Source organism: Polistes fuscatus, unplaced genomic scaffold (genome assembly GCF_010416935.1).
Source record: "Polistes fuscatus isolate 324 unplaced genomic scaffold, CU_Pfus_HIC Scaffold17, whole genome shotgun sequence".
Lineage (NCBI taxonomy): Eukaryota > Metazoa > Arthropoda > Insecta > Hymenoptera > Vespidae > Polistes > Polistes fuscatus.
Genome location: NW_025113075.1, coordinates 3779068 through 3799213, shown reverse-complemented (window position 1 = coordinate 3799213; position 20146 = coordinate 3779068). Strand labels below are relative to the sequence as shown.

Sequence of the window (20146 nt, the reverse complement as noted above, 5' to 3'; positions counted from 1 at the left end):
TTTTTTTTCCCTAAGCTGGCACATTCAATAAAAGATGGGAAATTACATTGTTACTTTAAATCTATGCTATGTTTACGTGTTTGTAGCATGTAATATTAGAGAAAGGATAATTATGAACATTGTTTGGCTTGTTTCATTAATTATAACAGTTAATTCGACTATTAATGCAAAGCTGTATTTTCATTTCTTATCTAATTACGTTTAATTATATATAACTTCGTTGCTGATTTTCTTTATGTAGGATTTTTCTCTTACATCATTTTCTTTTTTTTTTCCCTTTTTTTTTCTTGTTTTTTTAAGTTATTATTACATTTTATGATTATACACACAGAAGTACTTATTTGAATGTTTCTTTTAATTCAGAGCTATTATTATTATTTTTTATTATTGGTTCTTCTATAGAAATATTGCAAATCATGCATGTTTAATATGCATATATTTAAAGCCATATTTAATTGATCGATAATCACTATCAAAAGATTTTTCTTATTAATAATATTGTGTTTGCGTGTATGTGTATGTATGTATATATATATAAATTAATGGAAAAAAAAAAGAAGACAAACTTAATTGGACGATTTCGTTTGTGTTAATTTAATATAATATAATATAATATATAATTTAATTTGTAATTAAATAAAAAATTAATATAAGGGCAGTGTGCATACTATATTACACAAAAAATGTAATGAGCCATTCAAATGATTATGATGTTTATACAAATATTTCAATTTCATTACTGTATATATAAAGATCAAATTTTAAATAGTATGCTGTTCGTTTAAAATTATTATTAAAAAATGTAAATAACGCTTTAATATAGAAAAGAAAGAAAGAAAGAAAGAAAGAAAGAAAGAAAAGAAAGTGATTCGTAATATTAAAAATATTTACAATATAATATGCATTGGCATGTTTTTTTTTTTTATTAATTCTAAGCGACGAATTAATCGATTTAAAATTGCATCTTATTAAGTGTTCACGTTGATATGAAGTTTATGCTTTTTTTTTCTCTTTTGCAAAATTCCTATTGCAACGTATAGGTCTTAAAAAAATAAGACTGACATATATTACAATAATAATATTAATAATAGAGTAATAATAATAATAATAATAATAATAATAAATAATAATAATAATAATAATAATAATAAAAATAATAATAATAATAATAATAATAATAATAATAATAAAATAATAAAAGCTTAGGCCAAATTTGAATAATATTTGTTTCAAAATAATTTCATGGCATTTAATTATACATTTTAGCGAGTACTACACATTCTTTTGATCAATATTAAGAATCTTAACTCGATTAATAATTTCATTTGATCGATCCTGTATATATATTCTTCACTTAAAACTGCAGAAACTTAGGTAACTATCAACAAGTTATTAACAAAAAAAATTATGTCCTATAATCATATACAATAGTATATGCAACAGTTTTACTCTCAGTCATACCATTCGTTCAGAGATGCACATCAACATCATCATCATCATCATCATCATAATCATCATAATCATCATAATCATCATTATCATCATTCATCGATGTGCCAACTCAAGATTACGATGGTTCTACATTAATCAACGTAATTGGTGTTCTTCCTTGTGTTATAATCAACAGAATTCCGTTGATTATTGAAACTTGTCTATCTACGTGAAAGCTAGATAAATGGACGTTCACATATATCTAAATAATTTAAACAATAACTGACATCTACTACTTTTACAGTTTATTTATCTCTCTCTCTCTCTCTTTCTCTCAATCTCTGCAAAACGCAAATAATAAATAAGTTATGTATGTGTACATATACACGTATGTATATATATATATATATATATATATATTTATAATAGTAATAATAGTAGTAGAGTTTTTGTTTCAATGTAAATTATTAATTTTTTTTTTCTTTACTTCTTCTTCTTCTTCTTTTTCTTCTATCTATAAGCTAAGCATTAATTATAGATACATCATCATATTTTAAATGCAATTTGGATATCAAGGCAAATATGTATTTCTCATATAAATGTGCACTTAAAAAGGAAGATTATGAGAAATGCATTGAATTAATAATAATATAATTAATATCTTAATTTTGTGCTAACTAGATTTTTTGACTTGTTTTCTTTGACTTCTGATTAATATCTCTTTTCTCTCTCTCTCTCTCTCTCTCTCTCTCTTCTCATGCATTTGATTTTGTTTTATTTTGAAAAGACAATGCATTAAAATTCAAATACTATACAAGATTGCATTTGTCCTAGGCTGGATTGTGTATATTTTTAATGTTTAATATTTCTTCTTTGTTTGTTTATTTGTTTGTTTGTTTGTCTGTATTACTTTTCGGCGAGTATAAATTAAAAATATTAAAATACAACCTCACAGAGGTTGCGTACACATTGGGGTAGACCATGCTAACCCTTTCACCGCTCTCAGAGCGTCGCACATACGTACACATATTTTACGCACACATACGTACATATACATACTAGATATTCTTCCTTTGATAGACATTACATATGTATATATACGCGTATATGCATTATTATTATTATTATTATTATTATTATTATTGTTATTATTATTAATATTATTATTATTATTATTATTATTATTATTATTTTCTTCTTCTTATCATTTTTCTTTGAATTGCAGAAAAGGGCAAGTTCCCCCACGTAAACATAATCACTTTGAATTTTCACCGTTTCAGCCTTTTGATTTTGAAACACAGGCAGTGAAAGGGTTAGTAGATATGTTCTAGTTTTGCGATTGAACTTTCTTTCCACCACGTGGCTTAATACTTTCAGATATTTGCCACATTGCCTCCTCACAGAGGAAATCACTGAAGTTGTTGAAGAACGTTATAATACGCTCGTGTTTCTTGAAGGAATATGTACTGGAAATAAAATTAATTTAATTATATTTTTTATTTCTTTTTTTTTTCAAATAATCAAGATTGTTAATCGTAGCTTACCCTTTCTTGAACCTCTTCATATTTTCGACAATATTAAATTGTTGCCATCTCTTAGAAAAATTAATGGTACCATCTGGTAACAAATCACTGTTCCCGATATGCACAAACGTAAGATCTTGTAAGACTAGTCCGCTGTATAAACAAAAGAAAATATTTTTTTGTATTTTAATTTGTATATAAAATATATAAAAGAGGATTTAATATAATTATTTTTGATTATTCTTACATATATGGAATACACGGTGGTTGAGTTTCCGCTAAAGCTTGCCTGTATGCTCGAAAACTACTAGAACTATCGATGAGAGCGCAATATTCCTTCAATCCTTCCGTAATGTGTTTCTGCCATTCGAGTCTTCTAATTGGTGCACTATCTAACGCAGAAAGCAAGGCAAGATAACTATTAAAATTATTTATCTTTCTAAGATGTTTCATTATTTTGATAAACTTGACGACATATTTTTCTCTATCCTTAGCTTCGTTGTCCAATCTATGCTCCAATATTCTAGATCTCGCCCAATACGACATTTTGTTAAAATGTTCCGTAAATCTCGTTAGATTAGGACTCCTCTCTTCGTTTTGTTCTTGAGCCCATATTAATACTTCAGGAATTTCAATTTTCATAAACAAATCTGCGTCTAATAGAGTCATTTGTTCAGCGATTTGTTCGCTTTTAAAATCTAAAAGTGATGATTGTTTTGTCGTTACACTGAGAGAGGATAAAATTGGTTGAGCGTATTGTAATTGTTTGGCGGCATGTTTTTCTAATATTTTCACTCTTAAAGCTTTAGCCATTGTCAAATCACCGCTGCATACTAATTGCTGTACAAATTCCATTAAAGTTTGTAACAAGGTATCATCGAGGTCTGACATACTGTAACCCCGACAGAAAAGTATTATAGAAATATATCGTTCTATTATTTCATCGTTCATTTCTTTGAATGATTATTTAATACTCACGTTAAATCGCTTACTACTCTAACTAACAAGGAAAAAGCTTCACGAGCTGCCCGTTGTTTCGTAACATCCGGAGAACAAGAAAAACGTTGATGTCGTTTATGTAATTTTTGAATTAATTCGAACGGTTGAATAAATGTTCTGTACGTTGTCAGAAATGCTTCCTGATATAAAAAGTCTGCAACAGATGAGTCAACGCGTTAATTATACACATTTCATTAAGAATAATATATTAAATATAATATATGAACACTTTGAGTGCTATGAAATGCATATAAGCGTCCAGTGAAAACTAGCAGTGTGGATTAAGAACGCATATATGAGTTTGTATGTTTTTTCATAACTTATTAGTTGCATATTGGGCATTTAATCAATGCAGTTCATGTTAATAGAAAAAAATACTTCATCCCCAAAGATTGCAACCGCTAGATGCGTGTCATTTATGCGGATTGCATAAAATAGAAGCATTAAGCACTCAAAGGGTTAAATATAATATAATATAAATAATATATTAATATAATATACATGTACTATTAGTTGTAAAAATTAATTCAGTGCGTTTTTAAAACAAACGTGTAATGTTTAAGTATGTAATTCATGTCATCTTACCTACTAATAATTTTAGTTTCGATTATTTGTCAAATATTTTATAATTGTAAATGTTGGTAAAATGTTAGACGATTATTTTATATTCAAACCAGAGTTAGAAATAATTTAATATCAAATTACCGAATTAATTTGTACACCTAATATAATATATAAGATATAAATATTATTTAAAATCTAACAAACCTGATTCCTTTTCATCTATGCAGCATGAAAAGAAATATATAAATATATATTACATTATAAATAAAAATAAAATAATAAATCAACTTAGATTTTTCTATTAATAATAATTAAAATAAATATATATACCGTGCTTATTAGCTTTAGTAGCATGAATTAATAACGCGTCAGGATGTCCACCACGTATATCAGGTCCTTCTTCATCAGGTTTCTTAAAGACTAAGTATTTACTGATATCTAATTCTTCCAAGATACTATCATCCTGATCTATATCCCTTAATTCCAAGGTATTATCGCTAATGGATATAGACGAGAGAGCATTACTCGCAGGTCTGGAAGTTGGTAATGCTATATCTATAGTAGTACCAGTAGTATTCTAAAAAAAAATAAATATAATATATCTCTGTTAATATATTATAATATTATAATATTATAATATTTTAATAATATAATATTTAATATTTTGATAATATAATATTTAATATTATATTCCTAATTAATTTATTCTTTATTATATATATTTTTTTTATTATATTATTCTTATTAATTAATTAAATATTATATTCTAATATTAATCTTAATATTTAATATTGATAATATAATATTTAATAATATATTATCTTGAATAATTAAATAATTATAATTATTAATGTAATAATTAAATATTTGTATAATTAACGTTATATAGGAAGAATTATATTATCTATATAATATTTTTGTTAATATATTATAATATTTAAAATTTAATATTATAATATTTTAAAAGAAAATAAAATAAATTTATGTTTTATCTTGTTTACCAATTTCACTGGAGTCGAGGATACAACGATATCTTTCTTATCAATAAAAACATCATTATATATTGGCTCGTCAATTCTGACAGGAGTGGATGATAATATCGGTTCCGATGTGTGTATGTTTTGCATACTAATCGTAGGCTTTGGTGATACTGTCGAAGGTGCAATATTTGATTTAATAGATCGTGATCTCTTTGGCGGTAAAGCAGGAGGAAGACTAGAATTATTTGTTATTTCTGTAATGTTCGGTGTCATAGATATGGAAACGCTATATATAAACAGAAAAATATATTATTAATTATAATGTTTATGCGTTAGGAATTATATAAAAAAAAAAAGTGTGATTTTGAATAATTTTATATTATTTACCTTGTACTATCGTGTAAATTTGTTATTGTATGAGCCACAAAAGAACAAGATTGAGTTGTAGTAAGGGCCATTTCATGTTGTTGCCACTCCGCTTGCATGGAATTGTAAGCTGCTACTGAATGACGAGTTCCAAGACCAGAAATGAAATCGTTGTTGCTGTGCGAGCAATTTCCAAACATCTCCATGTATGCCATAACTGTAAGAAGTATAATCATTATTAAATCTGTCATAAAATGAATTATCTAAAATTGTATTTAAATATAAATATAAATATAAATATAAATATAAAATATAAAATATATATATATATATACTTGAAAAAAATTATGATTATAAATCTTGAATGAAAGATAGATTGTTTTTTTTCTTTTTTTTTATAATATATAATAATACGATCAGTTGTTTGGTTGATGCAAGCATGATATTCGCTGTAAAGAGATATCGCAGCATACGGTGTATGAATTAATGCAAAAGCAAATATTTGTATAACATCAGTATCATTTGTGTAGAAACGCGTACGAAAAGAGATCAAACTCACTGGAGTAAAAATAAAGTTTGACGATATTATTTCTCTTCTATTTTTTTTTTTCTACACCAATTATATCTAAATAGGTTGTATTATTTATCAATATAAGTAAAAAAAATGTTTAATTAACATGCGAGTCCTAAAATCAATCCTTTCGATGTAAATTAAAGTTTATTATTCATGAGTATTTGATGTTATAAGTTAATCTCTTAGCAATGTATTGAATTTACATAGAAGAATTGAATTTAGAAATACACTAATTCAAGCATACGTTGATCTATGATCCGTAGATATCAGAATTGCATTCGAATTGAAGGAAGACACATCGAATATTTATGATTTGTAACATATTATGTTTACGTTTATAAAGTAACATTAGTAATAATTTTTTGCTTATTTTTATAATAAATTTATCTTTACAATTCTTTTTCTTGAACTAATGTGTTTCTAAAGAAATTCCTCTTACATCGATAGGGCTGATTTTAAGATCCATATTAATTAGACATTTGTTAATTTCACTCGATAAGTATTAAAAAATATATTAGATCCTTTTTATTAACGCGTTATAAACATATGATAATATAATTGATATTACACCTGTGAGATGAGTCAAATCGTAAGCTGTAATTAAAGCTGAGAGTAAAATAATTGAATTTAAATATATAATAAAAAAAGAGAACGATTAGAGATCGTTGGTATGTTTGACGGTATGTATGTATGTATGTATGTATGTAAAAAATGAAGCTAACAATATAAAATGCCATGCTAAAGTAAGCCCGGATCTTAATTCATGTACATACATAATCATGGTAGTAAATGAAAGGACTTTCGTTTGGCGTGAAAGTGTTTGCTAAGTGTAGTCGATTAATGTGGGCGGCATCCCACTTACCAGAATATGCCACTGATTGGAACACTGGGGATACAAAACATTGCATCAGTTTTTTTTTTCCATCTTGGTATGGAACTAAGAATATCAAACATCTATCTAAGAATATCACTTAACATCTAAGTTTCAAGTAGCTAATTAATTAATTTATCTTTTTTTTCTTTCTTTCTTTCTTTCTTTTTTCCCAATAACTCTCTCCCGTCATATTTTTTTCGTTCAAATATTTTTTTTTTATATATATAAATATCACAAGAATATAAACACATTTAATTTAAATGACGAAACACCAACACGTCACGTCACAAATGGCGCAAAGCTTAAAACACTATTATAATATCGTAGTTTTTGTTAATATTTAATATTAAACATTTTCTAATGTAACTTACTATGTTTTTTTTTTAACGGAAGAGGCGGTGGTTTATTAGTATCAGAACTGTCGCCGTTATTGGTATGCAAACTGCAGGTAGACAAATGTTCATTTTCAGGTACATTGTCGTATTGCGATGGTTGACGTTCCCTTCTTCGTTTAGATCGTTTTTCTGGTAATGCAGGTGGTACTCCATTAGCGTCAGATATTGTCATCGATTCTATTTCCTATAACGTATAATAAAAATAACATAAAATATTATCAAGTTTATTAAAAAATTATTTTAATGATATAAACATACTCTTATTCTTACATGTTTCAATTTTTTTAATATTATTGCATCGCCAGTTTCTGCTATGTTCATATTATCTGTAGTACTCTTAGAACTGCTTATTGATTTTTGCGTTAAAACAGAACCATTGCTATCCGATATAAATTTGTGTTGATAAAGAGATTGTTGTTGAGTACTAAACATTTGGGAACTGTAACTGATACTACTTTGCTGTGACGATCTTTTTGACGTTGTACTGGAAGAAGTGGTGTAACTTTGAGATGAACTTCTTTGAGAATGCATCGATACGAAACCAGATTCTTGGGTTTGGGTTGAGAATCTTTCTATTTTTCCATCTATACCTGAAACATAATGATACCAAAAATACAGTTTAAATGGTATATTGAAATATTTCAAAATATATCATTTGAAATGTGTTTATTTTTCCTGACAATGTTAAACAATGTTAGTATTCCATTTGACCCTTAAACGAAATGTTTTTAATCTCGTAAATTGATTGTTATTACCACCAATCAATAAAATTATTGACACACATCACATGCAGCACGTAAATTATATTCTACAAACCGGTAAATGGATTAAGAATTTCTTGGGGTGTTTGTTGTCCCAGTAACATAGTACTTGGTATACTGCTTTCAGAACTATCCCAACAAGCGCAATTAGAGGTCCCATTAACTTGCATACCTAAGATACCAGAGCGTATCGTCGAGTTACGAGATTATTCTTCACAATTTTCCACCAGGAAAAAATATCTTTTTAACACTTTATCGACCGCTAGCCTATTTATAGGCTTTTCGATTGCCAACGCTTATCGACCGCTAGCCTATTAATCGGCTTTTAGCCATCGACGGTTTTCATCGATAAACCACGAGCGGTCGATAAAGTGTTAACATTTTAGGATAAATGAAAATGAAATAAAAAGAAAAAAAAAAGAAAAAAAGAACGATAAATGAAATTTTTCTTAGAATGATGATAATAAACTTACTTTTAATAGTAGCAATAAGACTGAGATCCATACTATCGTTGAGAGACTCGTCGTTTGGTCCCATGATCGCTCGAATTTCATCCTCGTCTCGCGAATGATTTAAAGCAGAATCCAAACTACCAGCTGATGCACTTAGGATAGAAGATGAGTCTTCGGGTGATCGACTACGTAAGGAAACTCTATCAAGACTAGACGCTAAGAAACTCTCGGATTCGTCGAGTAATTGTTGAGTTCTTGTTCTTCTTTTTGGTGGTAAAGGTGGTGGCGTGCCAGACGAACTGTTTTCTTCGGAGAAGCATACGTTTGTTCTACAATCATAATTTTTTCATAGTATTCAAAACAAATTCATTTGTATATCATTTGAAATTGAATATTAATTTACCTGTCGGGAAGAGGAGGTTTCGGTGGTGGACTGGAATCCCTCAAAATAGACTCAGAACTATGAGAACTTCGGACAAGACTACTATTAGCAGCGGTCTGTTCTAAGATTTCTCTTTCCCTTGGCGTTAAAGGTATATCAGGCAACGAATTTCTCTGAGGAGCAATCTCCAATCCATATCCTGATGCACTGAATTAATATTTATCAATGAGAAACTCTTATATTTGATAACATTTCAATTTTAACCTCTTACCCTACAATATATATCGTGTGAGACTCGTGTTAAAGAAAATGAGCAAAATGTGAGAATATCACGAACGAGATTCGTGGTAAAGAAAACGGGCAAAACATGAGAATCACGAGTGACAGCCGTGGTAGGTACGTCGTTGATCGATAAAACGTGTAAGACACGTCGTAAGCTTGCTATTGATTATGGTGAAACTTAAATCGTAGGGCAAGGGGTTTAACAACAACACTAGTATCATCCTACCGATTGTTAATCGTAACGCTAACAGGTTTCTGTCGGTTGGAAATCTTCTCGTGAACAAGGGAAACCAAATTTTTAACAGCTTCTTCGACCAAACCGATAACATGAGTAACATTTTCTGTATCCAAAGCGGAAGATTGATCGCCGTGTAACAAGACATCGTCGCATAGCTTTAATAACTGAGCTAGTGCTTGATAAACTTGATTGGTTGCGGATCCTAGGGTGGAACTATAAACAAAACAAAACAATAAAAATTAATCGTAGAAAAATGATTATTGAAGGATTAAAAAAAAAAAAAAAGGAAACAAAATTTGATATATATTTACCTATTTTCAGAAAGAAGATAGGACTTGAGTGCCGTGTGTATGGTGGTAACAGTGTCGAGAACAACCGTCCCATTACCTGGCAACATTTCCAGTTTCTTTTTAGAAACAACATCACGAAAGTGTAGAAGAGCAAGCTGCACTTGTCTAACGTGGACGTGTAAGTCTCGTAAAGGATTTTTTTCATGATTAACTGCATTATTATTATCCTTTCCCGTGGAGGACGTGGAAGATGTTCCAAGTCCAATTCCTGCAACACCATTTTTATCGCGCGGTGTTCGCGGGGAGGAGGGTGAACTAGCTCGGCCGGCTCCTCCTCCTATGGCGCTTTCCGCGCCAGCTGCCCCTGTACCACCGCTACCCGGTGAACGCATGTGTGATAGCTTTTCCAAAAAGTCCTCCTTAAAGGAGCGTGCTCGACGCGCGAGCTTTCCGCCCCGCGCTTTTCCGTTTGAACGTTCCTCGTTGCTTTCTGTAATACAAATTTATTTATTAATACATATTATATATAATTAATATACACATTAATTATTACATATTATATATAATTAATATACACATTAATTATTACATATTATATATAATTAATATACACGTTAATTATTACATATTATATAATTAATACATATTAATACATATTTATTGGGTTGACAATTAAATAATTGTGGATTTTGTCAATAGATTTTTATTATTATTATTATTATTATTATTATTATTATTATTATTAAAATAACCGCACTCATTTAGTTGCCAACTCAATATATTATTATATATTTTATTAATATTTATTTATATATTTATTTATTTATATATTTATTTATTTATTTATTTATTTATTTATATTTTATTTAATTTGCTTTTAACTTTGTTTTTTTTTTTTCATATATATATAGAGAGAGAGAGAGAAATATTTCATTTTACCGTTAAATGTATAATTTAAGTTATACATGAAATGCAATTAGATGATACGTTAAATGACTAAACGGTTTAAGGAAAGCATTAAAAAAAAAAGGTTATTATTAGTTATTTTATGAAATAACTAAATAATATTTAAATTCATGAGAACCATACGAAATTGAAAGTATGAAAGTATGAAAGTATGAAAGTATGGAAAGTATGGAAAGTGAAATTTGATAAGTTTTTAAAGTGCGGTTTTATTCTTACAAAAATGTTCATAGTTATCCGTTCTTATCTCTTCCTGTACTTTGAAAATAAATGTTTTATTTATTAGTAATGGTGTGTTCTATCGAATAATTATAATCTACGAATTATATTTATATTTCATATTTCAACTAATCGTGAATTTATATATACATATGAAATATGTAAAGTAGATAAATTAAAGTAGTAAAAACTGGTACTGATAAAATATACTAGTTTATCAATATGTAAATTATGTAAACTGGTTGGTATAGATACTTCACGGTTTACCTAGTTACTTCATAAATTACTGGATTTCACACTTTAACTTTTAAGATATCACTTATATAGATTCTCATTCATACTTTACTAATATGTAAATTATGTAAACAGGTTAGTATAGATATTTCACGGTTTACCTAGTTACTTCATAAATTACTGGATTTCACATTTTAACGTTAGAATATCACTTATATAGATTCTCATGCATACTTTACTAATATGTAAATTATGTAAACTAGTTGGTATAGATACTTCATGGTTTACCTAGTTACTTCATAAATTACTGGATTTTACATTTTAACGTTTGGATATCAGTTATATAGATTCTCAGTTAAACTTTGTTTAGTTACTACAACTAGTTGTTAGTTGTTTTCAAGTTAATCAATAAAATTCATTAAATTAAAATGATTTGATATTAACTAATACAACTCGTATTATAACAATAGAATTAAATTCTTTTAAACTATCTTTCTATTTTAATCGTAACAATTAACGTGCAACAAAAGAAGTGTGCAAACGAAACGATAAGTGGATTTTTTCATGACGCATTTTACTTTTCCTATATGTGTTAATCATTATTATAACGTTAAAAACAGATATAAATATAAACATTGTATTGCACGTAAAGTAACACATCAACAATAATAGAAATTAATTAGTTAAATGTTGTAAACGATAAAAAATAGATTTACTAATAACAATCATAGCAATAAATAAAAGCAATAAATGCAGGAATCATGTAGAATGAAATTTAAGTTGAATATATTCCTATATATATGTTTTGTGTGTGTGTGTTAAAAGTCTGTAAGAAGTCTTATTTCCAACTTTGTCTAAAGGTGTTTTGCATTGTTGACAATGCCTAGGAATTGCTAGCAATGACGGATTTCCAGCTTTGACTGTAACATATATACATATAATATGTGTACTTTCATACTTTCAATTTCGTATGAATTCAATTTCTCATGAATTGAAATATTATTTAGTTATTTCATAAAATAACTAATAATAATTTTAAAATTTTAATAATTTTAAATATTACAAAGATAATCATTAAAATTAACAGAAAGAATTAATATAAATACAAATAAAGATTAGAATAAATGGATAAGTTAAGAATTTAATGCCCGTTTGTTAAAAGTTTTAACAAATGGATCATTTCTAAATCGTTACCAATTACAAATGTTTCATTTGATTAGATACAATGTTTAACGAACAATTTTATCGAGTTTTTTTTTTAATTGGATATAATGTAACAAAGAAATGAAGAAATAACGGAAAAGTTGATATCTACGGGAAAAAAAAAACGCTTTCGAAATAGCTTAAATACCGAAAGAGGATTATTCCAAGATGGTGACTTCGGACAAGGAACTAAATTTAGTGTCGGATGGCTGGAAGGAGCGTCGAAAATACGATGAAATGCTATCAAATACCAGAGCTAAGAGGAACGTTCGAATATATTTATATATTTATTACCATAATCGATTTATAAAAGATTATATTAATATTATGAATATTAATTATTGAATATTATTGATAATTCTGAACTGTAATATAAAAAAGAAAAAAGAAAAAGCCACGACATATTTATTTTTAACAAACGATTCTTTTCTACCACTTTTATTCAACGTTCATTTAAAAAAAACTCATTTAGAGAATAAGAGGGAACAAAAGAAAAGAAATAAGAGAGAAATATAATTGGGAAATATCGTAGAATTTTCATCATTTTTTCATAAAAAGAAGAATTCAAACGGAAGAATATGAAAAAAAAAAAAAAAAAAAAAAACAAAAACGAGAGTAGAATGCTTAAAGTATAACTTTAAGAATCTGAGTCATCCTCAAAGATGATGCGGTAATCACGTCACGTACCAAACGGAATGCGAATAAATGATGTGGTCGAACCTTGAAAATTATTAATTTTTTTTTCATTACAATTACCAATAACCAAACTAAAAATATAAACGCCCATCGAAAGAAAAAAAAAAAAAAGAAAACAAAAACTTATTCCTAAATAAAACAACAAATAGGTATATCATATCTTATTTTAAATGTCATTAAAATCGTTATCATTATCATTATATATTCAAATGATCAATCAAAATCGAGAAAAAAAAAACGTTTAAAAAAATCATCGAAAGAAAATCCCCCGCCCTATTCCTTTTTTTTTTTTTTTTATAAAGAGACGAAAAGAAAAAGGAAAAAAAAAACATTAGGATATAAAATTAACATGTAACCCCCCTCCTCCCCCAGCCACTATGAAACACAACACTCACACTTGGGTTGAGAAAACCACGGGATGATTTTCCTGCATGCGAGAGAGTAAATAGAGAAAAATAATATACGATGAAAGTGAGAGAAAGAGAATAAAATACAACCACCAACAACAAAATATCTAAGTCACGTGACCGAGGAGGGAAATAGAAGACAAGAAACGTCCGGCCCGTAAGACGTGTGCGCATCGACTGCTTAACTAGCTTGACTCGTCACCCCTCGGTCAGTTATACCCCCTCCCCCATCCACACCCTCCTCCTGACCCCAACTAATATCCACTACCACCTCTTCTCTCTCTCTCTCTCTCTCTCTCTCTCACACTCACTCATTCACTCTCTCACTCACTCTACTTCTCTCTCTCTCTCTCACTCTCACTCACACTCACTCACTCTCTCGCTCTCACTCACACTCACTCACTCTCTCGCTCTCACTCACTTACTCTCTCTCTCACTCACTTACTCTCTCTCTCACTCACTCACACTCTCTCTCACTCACTCACACTCTCTCTCACTCACTCACACTCTCTCTCACTCACTCACACTCACTCATTCTCTCTCTCACTCACACTCATTCACTCTCTCTCTCTCTCTCTCTCTCTCTCTCTCTCAGTTACTCACTCATTCTTTTACTCTCTCTCTCACTTACTCACTCTTTCTTTCTCTCTCTTTCTCGTGCATCAGTTTCTTTATATGTTTTCTTTCTTTATTTCTTGATTTTTTTATTTTTTTTATTTCTTTTATTTCTTTATTTCTTTATTTCTTCTTTGTACATATAGGTAGTACATCTCCGACACATACACCACGCCTATTTTGTGTCTGTCATCCGATGCTTTTAAAGCGTGACGATAGTTCGGCTAAGGTTAAATACAAGATGCGTTTGTTATTCCAAGATAAGAAATGATATTTCTAAAACTATATATATTTTTCTAACATTTATGATAATATTATAATTATTGTTATTTTTGGTACATATTATTCATCGTGTTATTTTAATTATCGTTCATATTATCGATGATATTATTTTTATACTTTTGACTCGCGTATTCGAAAAATTATAAATTCCCCAAAAATATCTTTTTTTTTAATATGACGCATGTAACTTTTTTTTTTTAAACTTATATAATATTATGTAATTAATTTAAGATTGTTAATTTGGTTATCTTATTTTAATCGTATAATATTATTGTATTGTTTATATTTTTGTTTTCGTTTATTTATCTCATTTTCGTGTTTTTGATGTTAAGACTTTTTAGTAAGTTTTTGATTAACGTAGTTAAGGAAGCCATAATGTCGATTGATTTAAGATCAACGTACGTTCCTTTGACTCATTAAAGTGTCACACGAATTGATTTAATTGTATTAAAAAAAAAAAAAAAAAAAAAAGAAGAAAGAGAAAAAAAAGTGTAGTATGCATTCGAAAAAGTTAAATTTAGGATTACCTTTCGTAGTGAAGATTGAAAAGGAGTGAGAGAAATCGTTATTGAGATCGGTCACGGCCAATAACAAAGGTACAGACGTATTCTTGAACGATCTTGATTTCGAGGTTTTCTTTTGTACGGAATAAGTTCGTATGCGTCGTCTGAAGATAGGCGAATCAAGAAAGGATTCGTCATATTGTGGCATATCTTCTTTCCCTGACGCCAATGAAACTTTTTTCTTTTCTTTTCTTTTCTTTTCTTTTTTTATATTATATTTAATAATAACCGAGACGAGAGAGGGATGAATGTCGACGCGAGTGTCAAGTAAAAATATGTGACGTAATCATGACGCCGCCATCTTTCAAAATTAACCATTATTTTCGATTAATCGAAAATAATATATATATATATATATATTACGTAGTTATATTCAAAAAGTATCGTCATATTTCAATATTACCCAACATTTTCGTAAAAAAATATTTAAAAAACAAACATAACCATCAAATATTTCTCTTTTATCCCTCTCTTTTTTATCACTTATTTGTTACGAAATTTAAAAACAAAAAAAACGAACATAACCATCAAATATTTCTCCTTTCATCCCTCTCTTTTTATCACTTATTTGTTACGAAATTTAAAAACAAAAAAAAAACAAACATAACCATCAAATATTTGTCTTTTATATGCTAGTTTATCCCTCTTATTTTTCTTATCACTTATTCGTTAATGATTATATTTTCCATTTACTTTTATATCATTCGAAATACTTTTCAAGTACGTTTTCAAGTTCGCCATTACTCGAGATTATTAAACGATTTTAAGAATTGATCGAAGAAATAAATAGATCAAAGGAGAGATAAAAATGAAAATTTAATTTAAGAGGGAAAAGATCGGACACGCTAATTGATTGAAGTTTTAACCAGGTCGATTAACAAATCGATATTAAACTTGTCGAACCAACGACGTTGAACTACTACCACCAACTACGTGTGGAGATTGAAGACTGTTAATATCTCTGACTTTGGCCGGGAATAAAGCTTTGTCTATTTTAGCGGGTCAACCAACAAGAAAGAGTGAGTGAGTGAGTGAGTGAGTGAGTGAGTGAGAGAGAGAGAGAATAAATGAGTGAGAGAGAGCAAGTGTGTGTGTGTGTGAGAGAGATGAAGTGGGGGTGTTGCGAGGGGCAAAAGCAACAGCGGCAGCAGCAACAGTAAGCTCAAGGAGGGCTGGGGAAAGAGGTTAACTTACCCACTTGTTTCTTTCTTTTGATTAAATAAGAAGAGACAGAGAGAAAAGAAAGGAGGAGAAATGAATGATCCAAGGTGAATGAGAAAATTAATGAGAATTTTCTAACGATTTGTTGTTTTTACGTCAAAAGATGATAAGCTCCCCACCCCCCCTCCCCCACCGCAAATTTACTTGCAAAGCTTGACGAAATAATTGACCTAACCTTCAAATAGAAAAAAAAAAGATAAAAAATAAATAAATAAAATAATAAAATAATGAAATGTATACGAGACACGGGGAAGAGGGGTGGGGAGGGGGAGGTTCAATTTATTCGTATGAATCGATCTAAATTAAAGGTAATCAAGAAGGGACGTGGATGAGGTGTAATCAAAGTTAGTAGGTTATCCAACATTTGATCGAACATCTCTCTCTCTCTCACTCTCTTTCTCACACATATACATCCTATCCCTAATAGATCAAAGCTCATATCAGTTTTGATAAGCTACATCTGTTAAAGTTCTTTGAGCGTAAATTAAACCGATAAAGTTGTCCTATCCGCCATTGATAAAAAACAAAAAAAAGAAAAAAAAACAAAATAATAAAATAATAAAATAATAAAATAATAAAATAATAAAATAAAATATTAATTAATAAGAAGTATGGATCCACAGCTTGAAAATTGTTCAAAGTAGTATCGGCCATGATTGCCAATTGCAATTTAAAAGATATTTCGAAGAATACGTTGAATAATAAATAATCTTGTAAGCAAAGAACATATGTTTTTGACGTTTGACCGGGGGAAAGATGGGCGTTCTTAAAACGCCAATCCTTGAAGGCGGCTTTAAGGTACATTGTTTGAAAAAAAAAAAAAGAAAGAAAAAATGGAAAAAGCCGGTATGAATAAATGGAAAAGCGGCGTTGTCTTATAAGGGCGTCACCAATCGAATTTGAAAATAAATTTCGGTTTGGGACGAAAAGAAAAGCGTTTATCTTATGACTTAAAGTCTTCGATGTTAAGTTAAGGGGATGGGAGGGGAGTCATGGGGAAGGGGAGTGGGGGGAGGTAGAAGCTCGCGCCGTCTTCGTCTGTCAAAAGATATAACATACGCGAGTTTAGCACGTAAGAGAAGGTATAAAAGGTTAATGGTAGAGAACTTACCTCCATGTTTGTCAGATTTCGGTGTGGAAGCCATAATAGTCAATAGTTCATTCGATTTTAAACGATATCACAGAGTTTCAACATTTTTGCAAACAGCCGCGTCGTGAGTTACTACGAAGCACTGGCTGCTGCACTGTTTTCAGTCTGATATAAATCCGAGCTGCACCGCTACATCTTCGTACGTCGGCCATTTTTCAAGGGGCTTCGAACGTAATGCCCGCCATCTGGTGGCAAATAAGGATTAACTACGCCGACAAGATGGCCGACTCAGTGTTCATCGCGGCATACTGACCACCGAACGTACCACTTTATATTCTTCTATATTTCTTACCGTAGCAAAGCGTGAACTTGCCAAAATTCAGAGGTACGAATCGTTTCTGATCAAACTTAGATTATTTACAATCGTATTATTATTTAATCTCGATAAGGATTTAATATACGTCGTATAGATGTGAGTTAGTCGTTCGACGAATCGACCCTCAAAGACGCCGCTCGCGAAAAGCTTGCGATGATAGGGCGGTGGCGCGATCGTCGTACATTCTTCTCAATAAGTTTTAACCGTTCTATACCATAGGTTGTACACTCCGAATAGAAAGTTTTCCCTTAAACCCCTATTTCGAATCTCTCACACACACACATACATACACGTATAGAAAAAAGATATAGACGACTAAAAAGGGCGCGTCATTCGAACGCGTTAAGAATAACGATTGGTTTATTTCGAAGATGGGCAATATTGGATTGCAACAACATTACGAGACCGCCAAGAAGACGGGAGCACTGAGATTGTCTCAAAAGAAACTGGACGAATTTCCATCGAATCTACGTACATTGGCCCATCTTCTACGTAACTTGGATATATCCGAAAATAAATTTACTAGATTACCCGACGAAATCGGCGAGTTTACGTTATTGAAACAGATCAATTTGAGTCGCAACAGGCTTAACAGTTTGCCAGAGATCATCGGTCATTTGTCCAAATTAGAATGTTTCAATGCAAGCTCGAATTACATCGAAAGGGTACCGCGTGCCTTTTCCAAATTGTCCCATTTGAAACAAGTTAATCTTTCCGACAATCGTATCACCGAATTTCCTTTGATGTTTTGCGATTTGAAACACCTCGACGTGTTGGATTTATCGAAGAATAAATTAACTATGATACCGGATGGTGCTTCCTTACTTTCCGTTACCGAATTAAATCTCAATCAAAATCAAATTTCTATAATATCGGATAGGATAGCTGAATGTTCGCGTCTGAAGACGCTGAGATTGGAAGAGAACTGTTTACAATTGAACGCCATACCTACGAGAATATTAAAAGAGTCTAATATATCGATGCTAGCGTTAACCGGAAATCTTTTCGAGATGAAACAATTCGCTGATATTGAAGGGTACGACGATTATATGGAGAGATATACAGCTGTGAAAAAAAAAATGTTTTGAACAAATGAAAATTAAAAATGCATCTATCTCGTTATCGCATTAGAATTAATATCAACGCACATATTATAATTTCTCACGTATTTTTCTTGATTCTTGTCTCTCTCTCACTCTCTCTCCCCCCCTCATGAAATTCTTCGATGTATTTATATATCTTCTACGTTATTTAATAATCTTTGTATATACATATATAATATATCAACGTATTTCTATCTATTTAATGCAAATTTAATGAAAAATAAATGATATCTTCTATTTATTTTAATATGGCCCCCTATATCATCATTGTACTACCCTTTACATATTTTTTACTAATAGTTCCTGTTAATTTCAATAAAATATACTTATTCGAGATTATGTTGAATATTTGAGAAATAATATTTCATATTTATTATATTACGATAAATTGATAATAATCGTTATTACGATTAAATATTATTATTCTCTCCGGAAGTTATGGTTAATGAAAATAACATGAGAACAAAAATTCGTTGAATGAGTTATGAACGTGACTGTACCTTGATGTAGAGAGAACATACTAAACTGATCTATAAAACAACTATGCGTACAAATTTATACAAAATATATCAAAATTTTCATATTAACAATAAATATTATTAATATATAATAATAATCATATTAATTTCGATTGATAATTAACAAATTTCTTAATTGTTTATGTTATATCTGCATCGTGATACGGTTACGAACGAGTATCAGTATTGTAACATGAACATATCAAAATTAGTTCTTCCTAAAAGAAAACCAATTAACCATTGCAAAGTATATATATATATATATATATATATATATAAATAAATAAATAAGTTCGAACACGTTTGTAAAAGATATTTAAAAAAATTCAAGATAATAATTCAATAATTAAAAAAGTATATCAGAAAAAAATAAAGAAATAGTATAAAAAACGGGGGGCCCCAAATTTGATGGGTACGGTCCTGTGACGTCCATGTCAACGCCGGTAGTACGCGTTTGACTATCGTAGTCTTTCAAGCAAGTGTTTCATTCAAGATGGCGACCGTAGCTCGTTCGAATTTTCAAGTAAAACAATGAAATGTTTTAC

The 20146-nt window shown here is 29.6% G+C and overlaps 3 protein-coding genes across 13 annotated transcripts in view; 2 read left to right on the top strand and 1 right to left on the bottom strand.

The window, feature by feature from the left end:
• Window positions 1–20146, top strand: part of LOC122515069 (fasciclin-1) — a 763302-nt gene that overhangs the window by 317244 nt on the left and 425912 nt on the right. The window lies entirely within an intron of this gene.
• On the bottom strand, window positions 1934–17739 carry LOC122515063 (guanine nucleotide-releasing factor 2). Of its 5 annotated transcripts, none has more exons than XM_043632227.1 (17): window positions 17626–17739; window positions 10133–10601; window positions 9810–10034; window positions 9323–9508; window positions 8941–9248; window positions 8523–8639; window positions 7977–8296; window positions 7683–7890; window positions 7300–7323; window positions 5885–6080; window positions 5519–5783; window positions 4848–5094; window positions 4722–4736; window positions 3933–4107; window positions 3202–3846; window positions 2976–3107; window positions 1934–2897 (listed from the first exon to the last, which is right to left on the bottom strand). In XM_043632227.1, exons 1-17 carry the CDS (start codon window positions 17657–17659, stop codon window positions 2759–2761), a joined length of 3705 nt encoding a protein of 1234 aa, XP_043488162.1. In that variant the 5' UTR covers window positions 17660–17739; the 3' UTR covers window positions 1934–2758. The 5 variants fall into 5 exon arrangements, with proteins under 5 accessions (XP_043488162.1, XP_043488166.1, XP_043488163.1 ...); XM_043632231.1 differs by lacking the exon at window positions 17626–17739 and adding an exon at window positions 13822–14024; XM_043632228.1 differs by lacking the exon at window positions 4722–4736.
• Window positions 17898–19158, top strand: LOC122515086 (leucine-rich repeat-containing protein 57-like). The gene is made up of 2 exons (XM_043632272.1): window positions 17898–17989; window positions 18352–19158. The coding sequence occupies exon 2, from the start codon at window positions 18352–18354 to the stop codon at window positions 19066–19068; it is 717 nt and encodes a 238-aa protein (XP_043488207.1). The 5' UTR covers window positions 17898–17989; the 3' UTR covers window positions 19069–19158.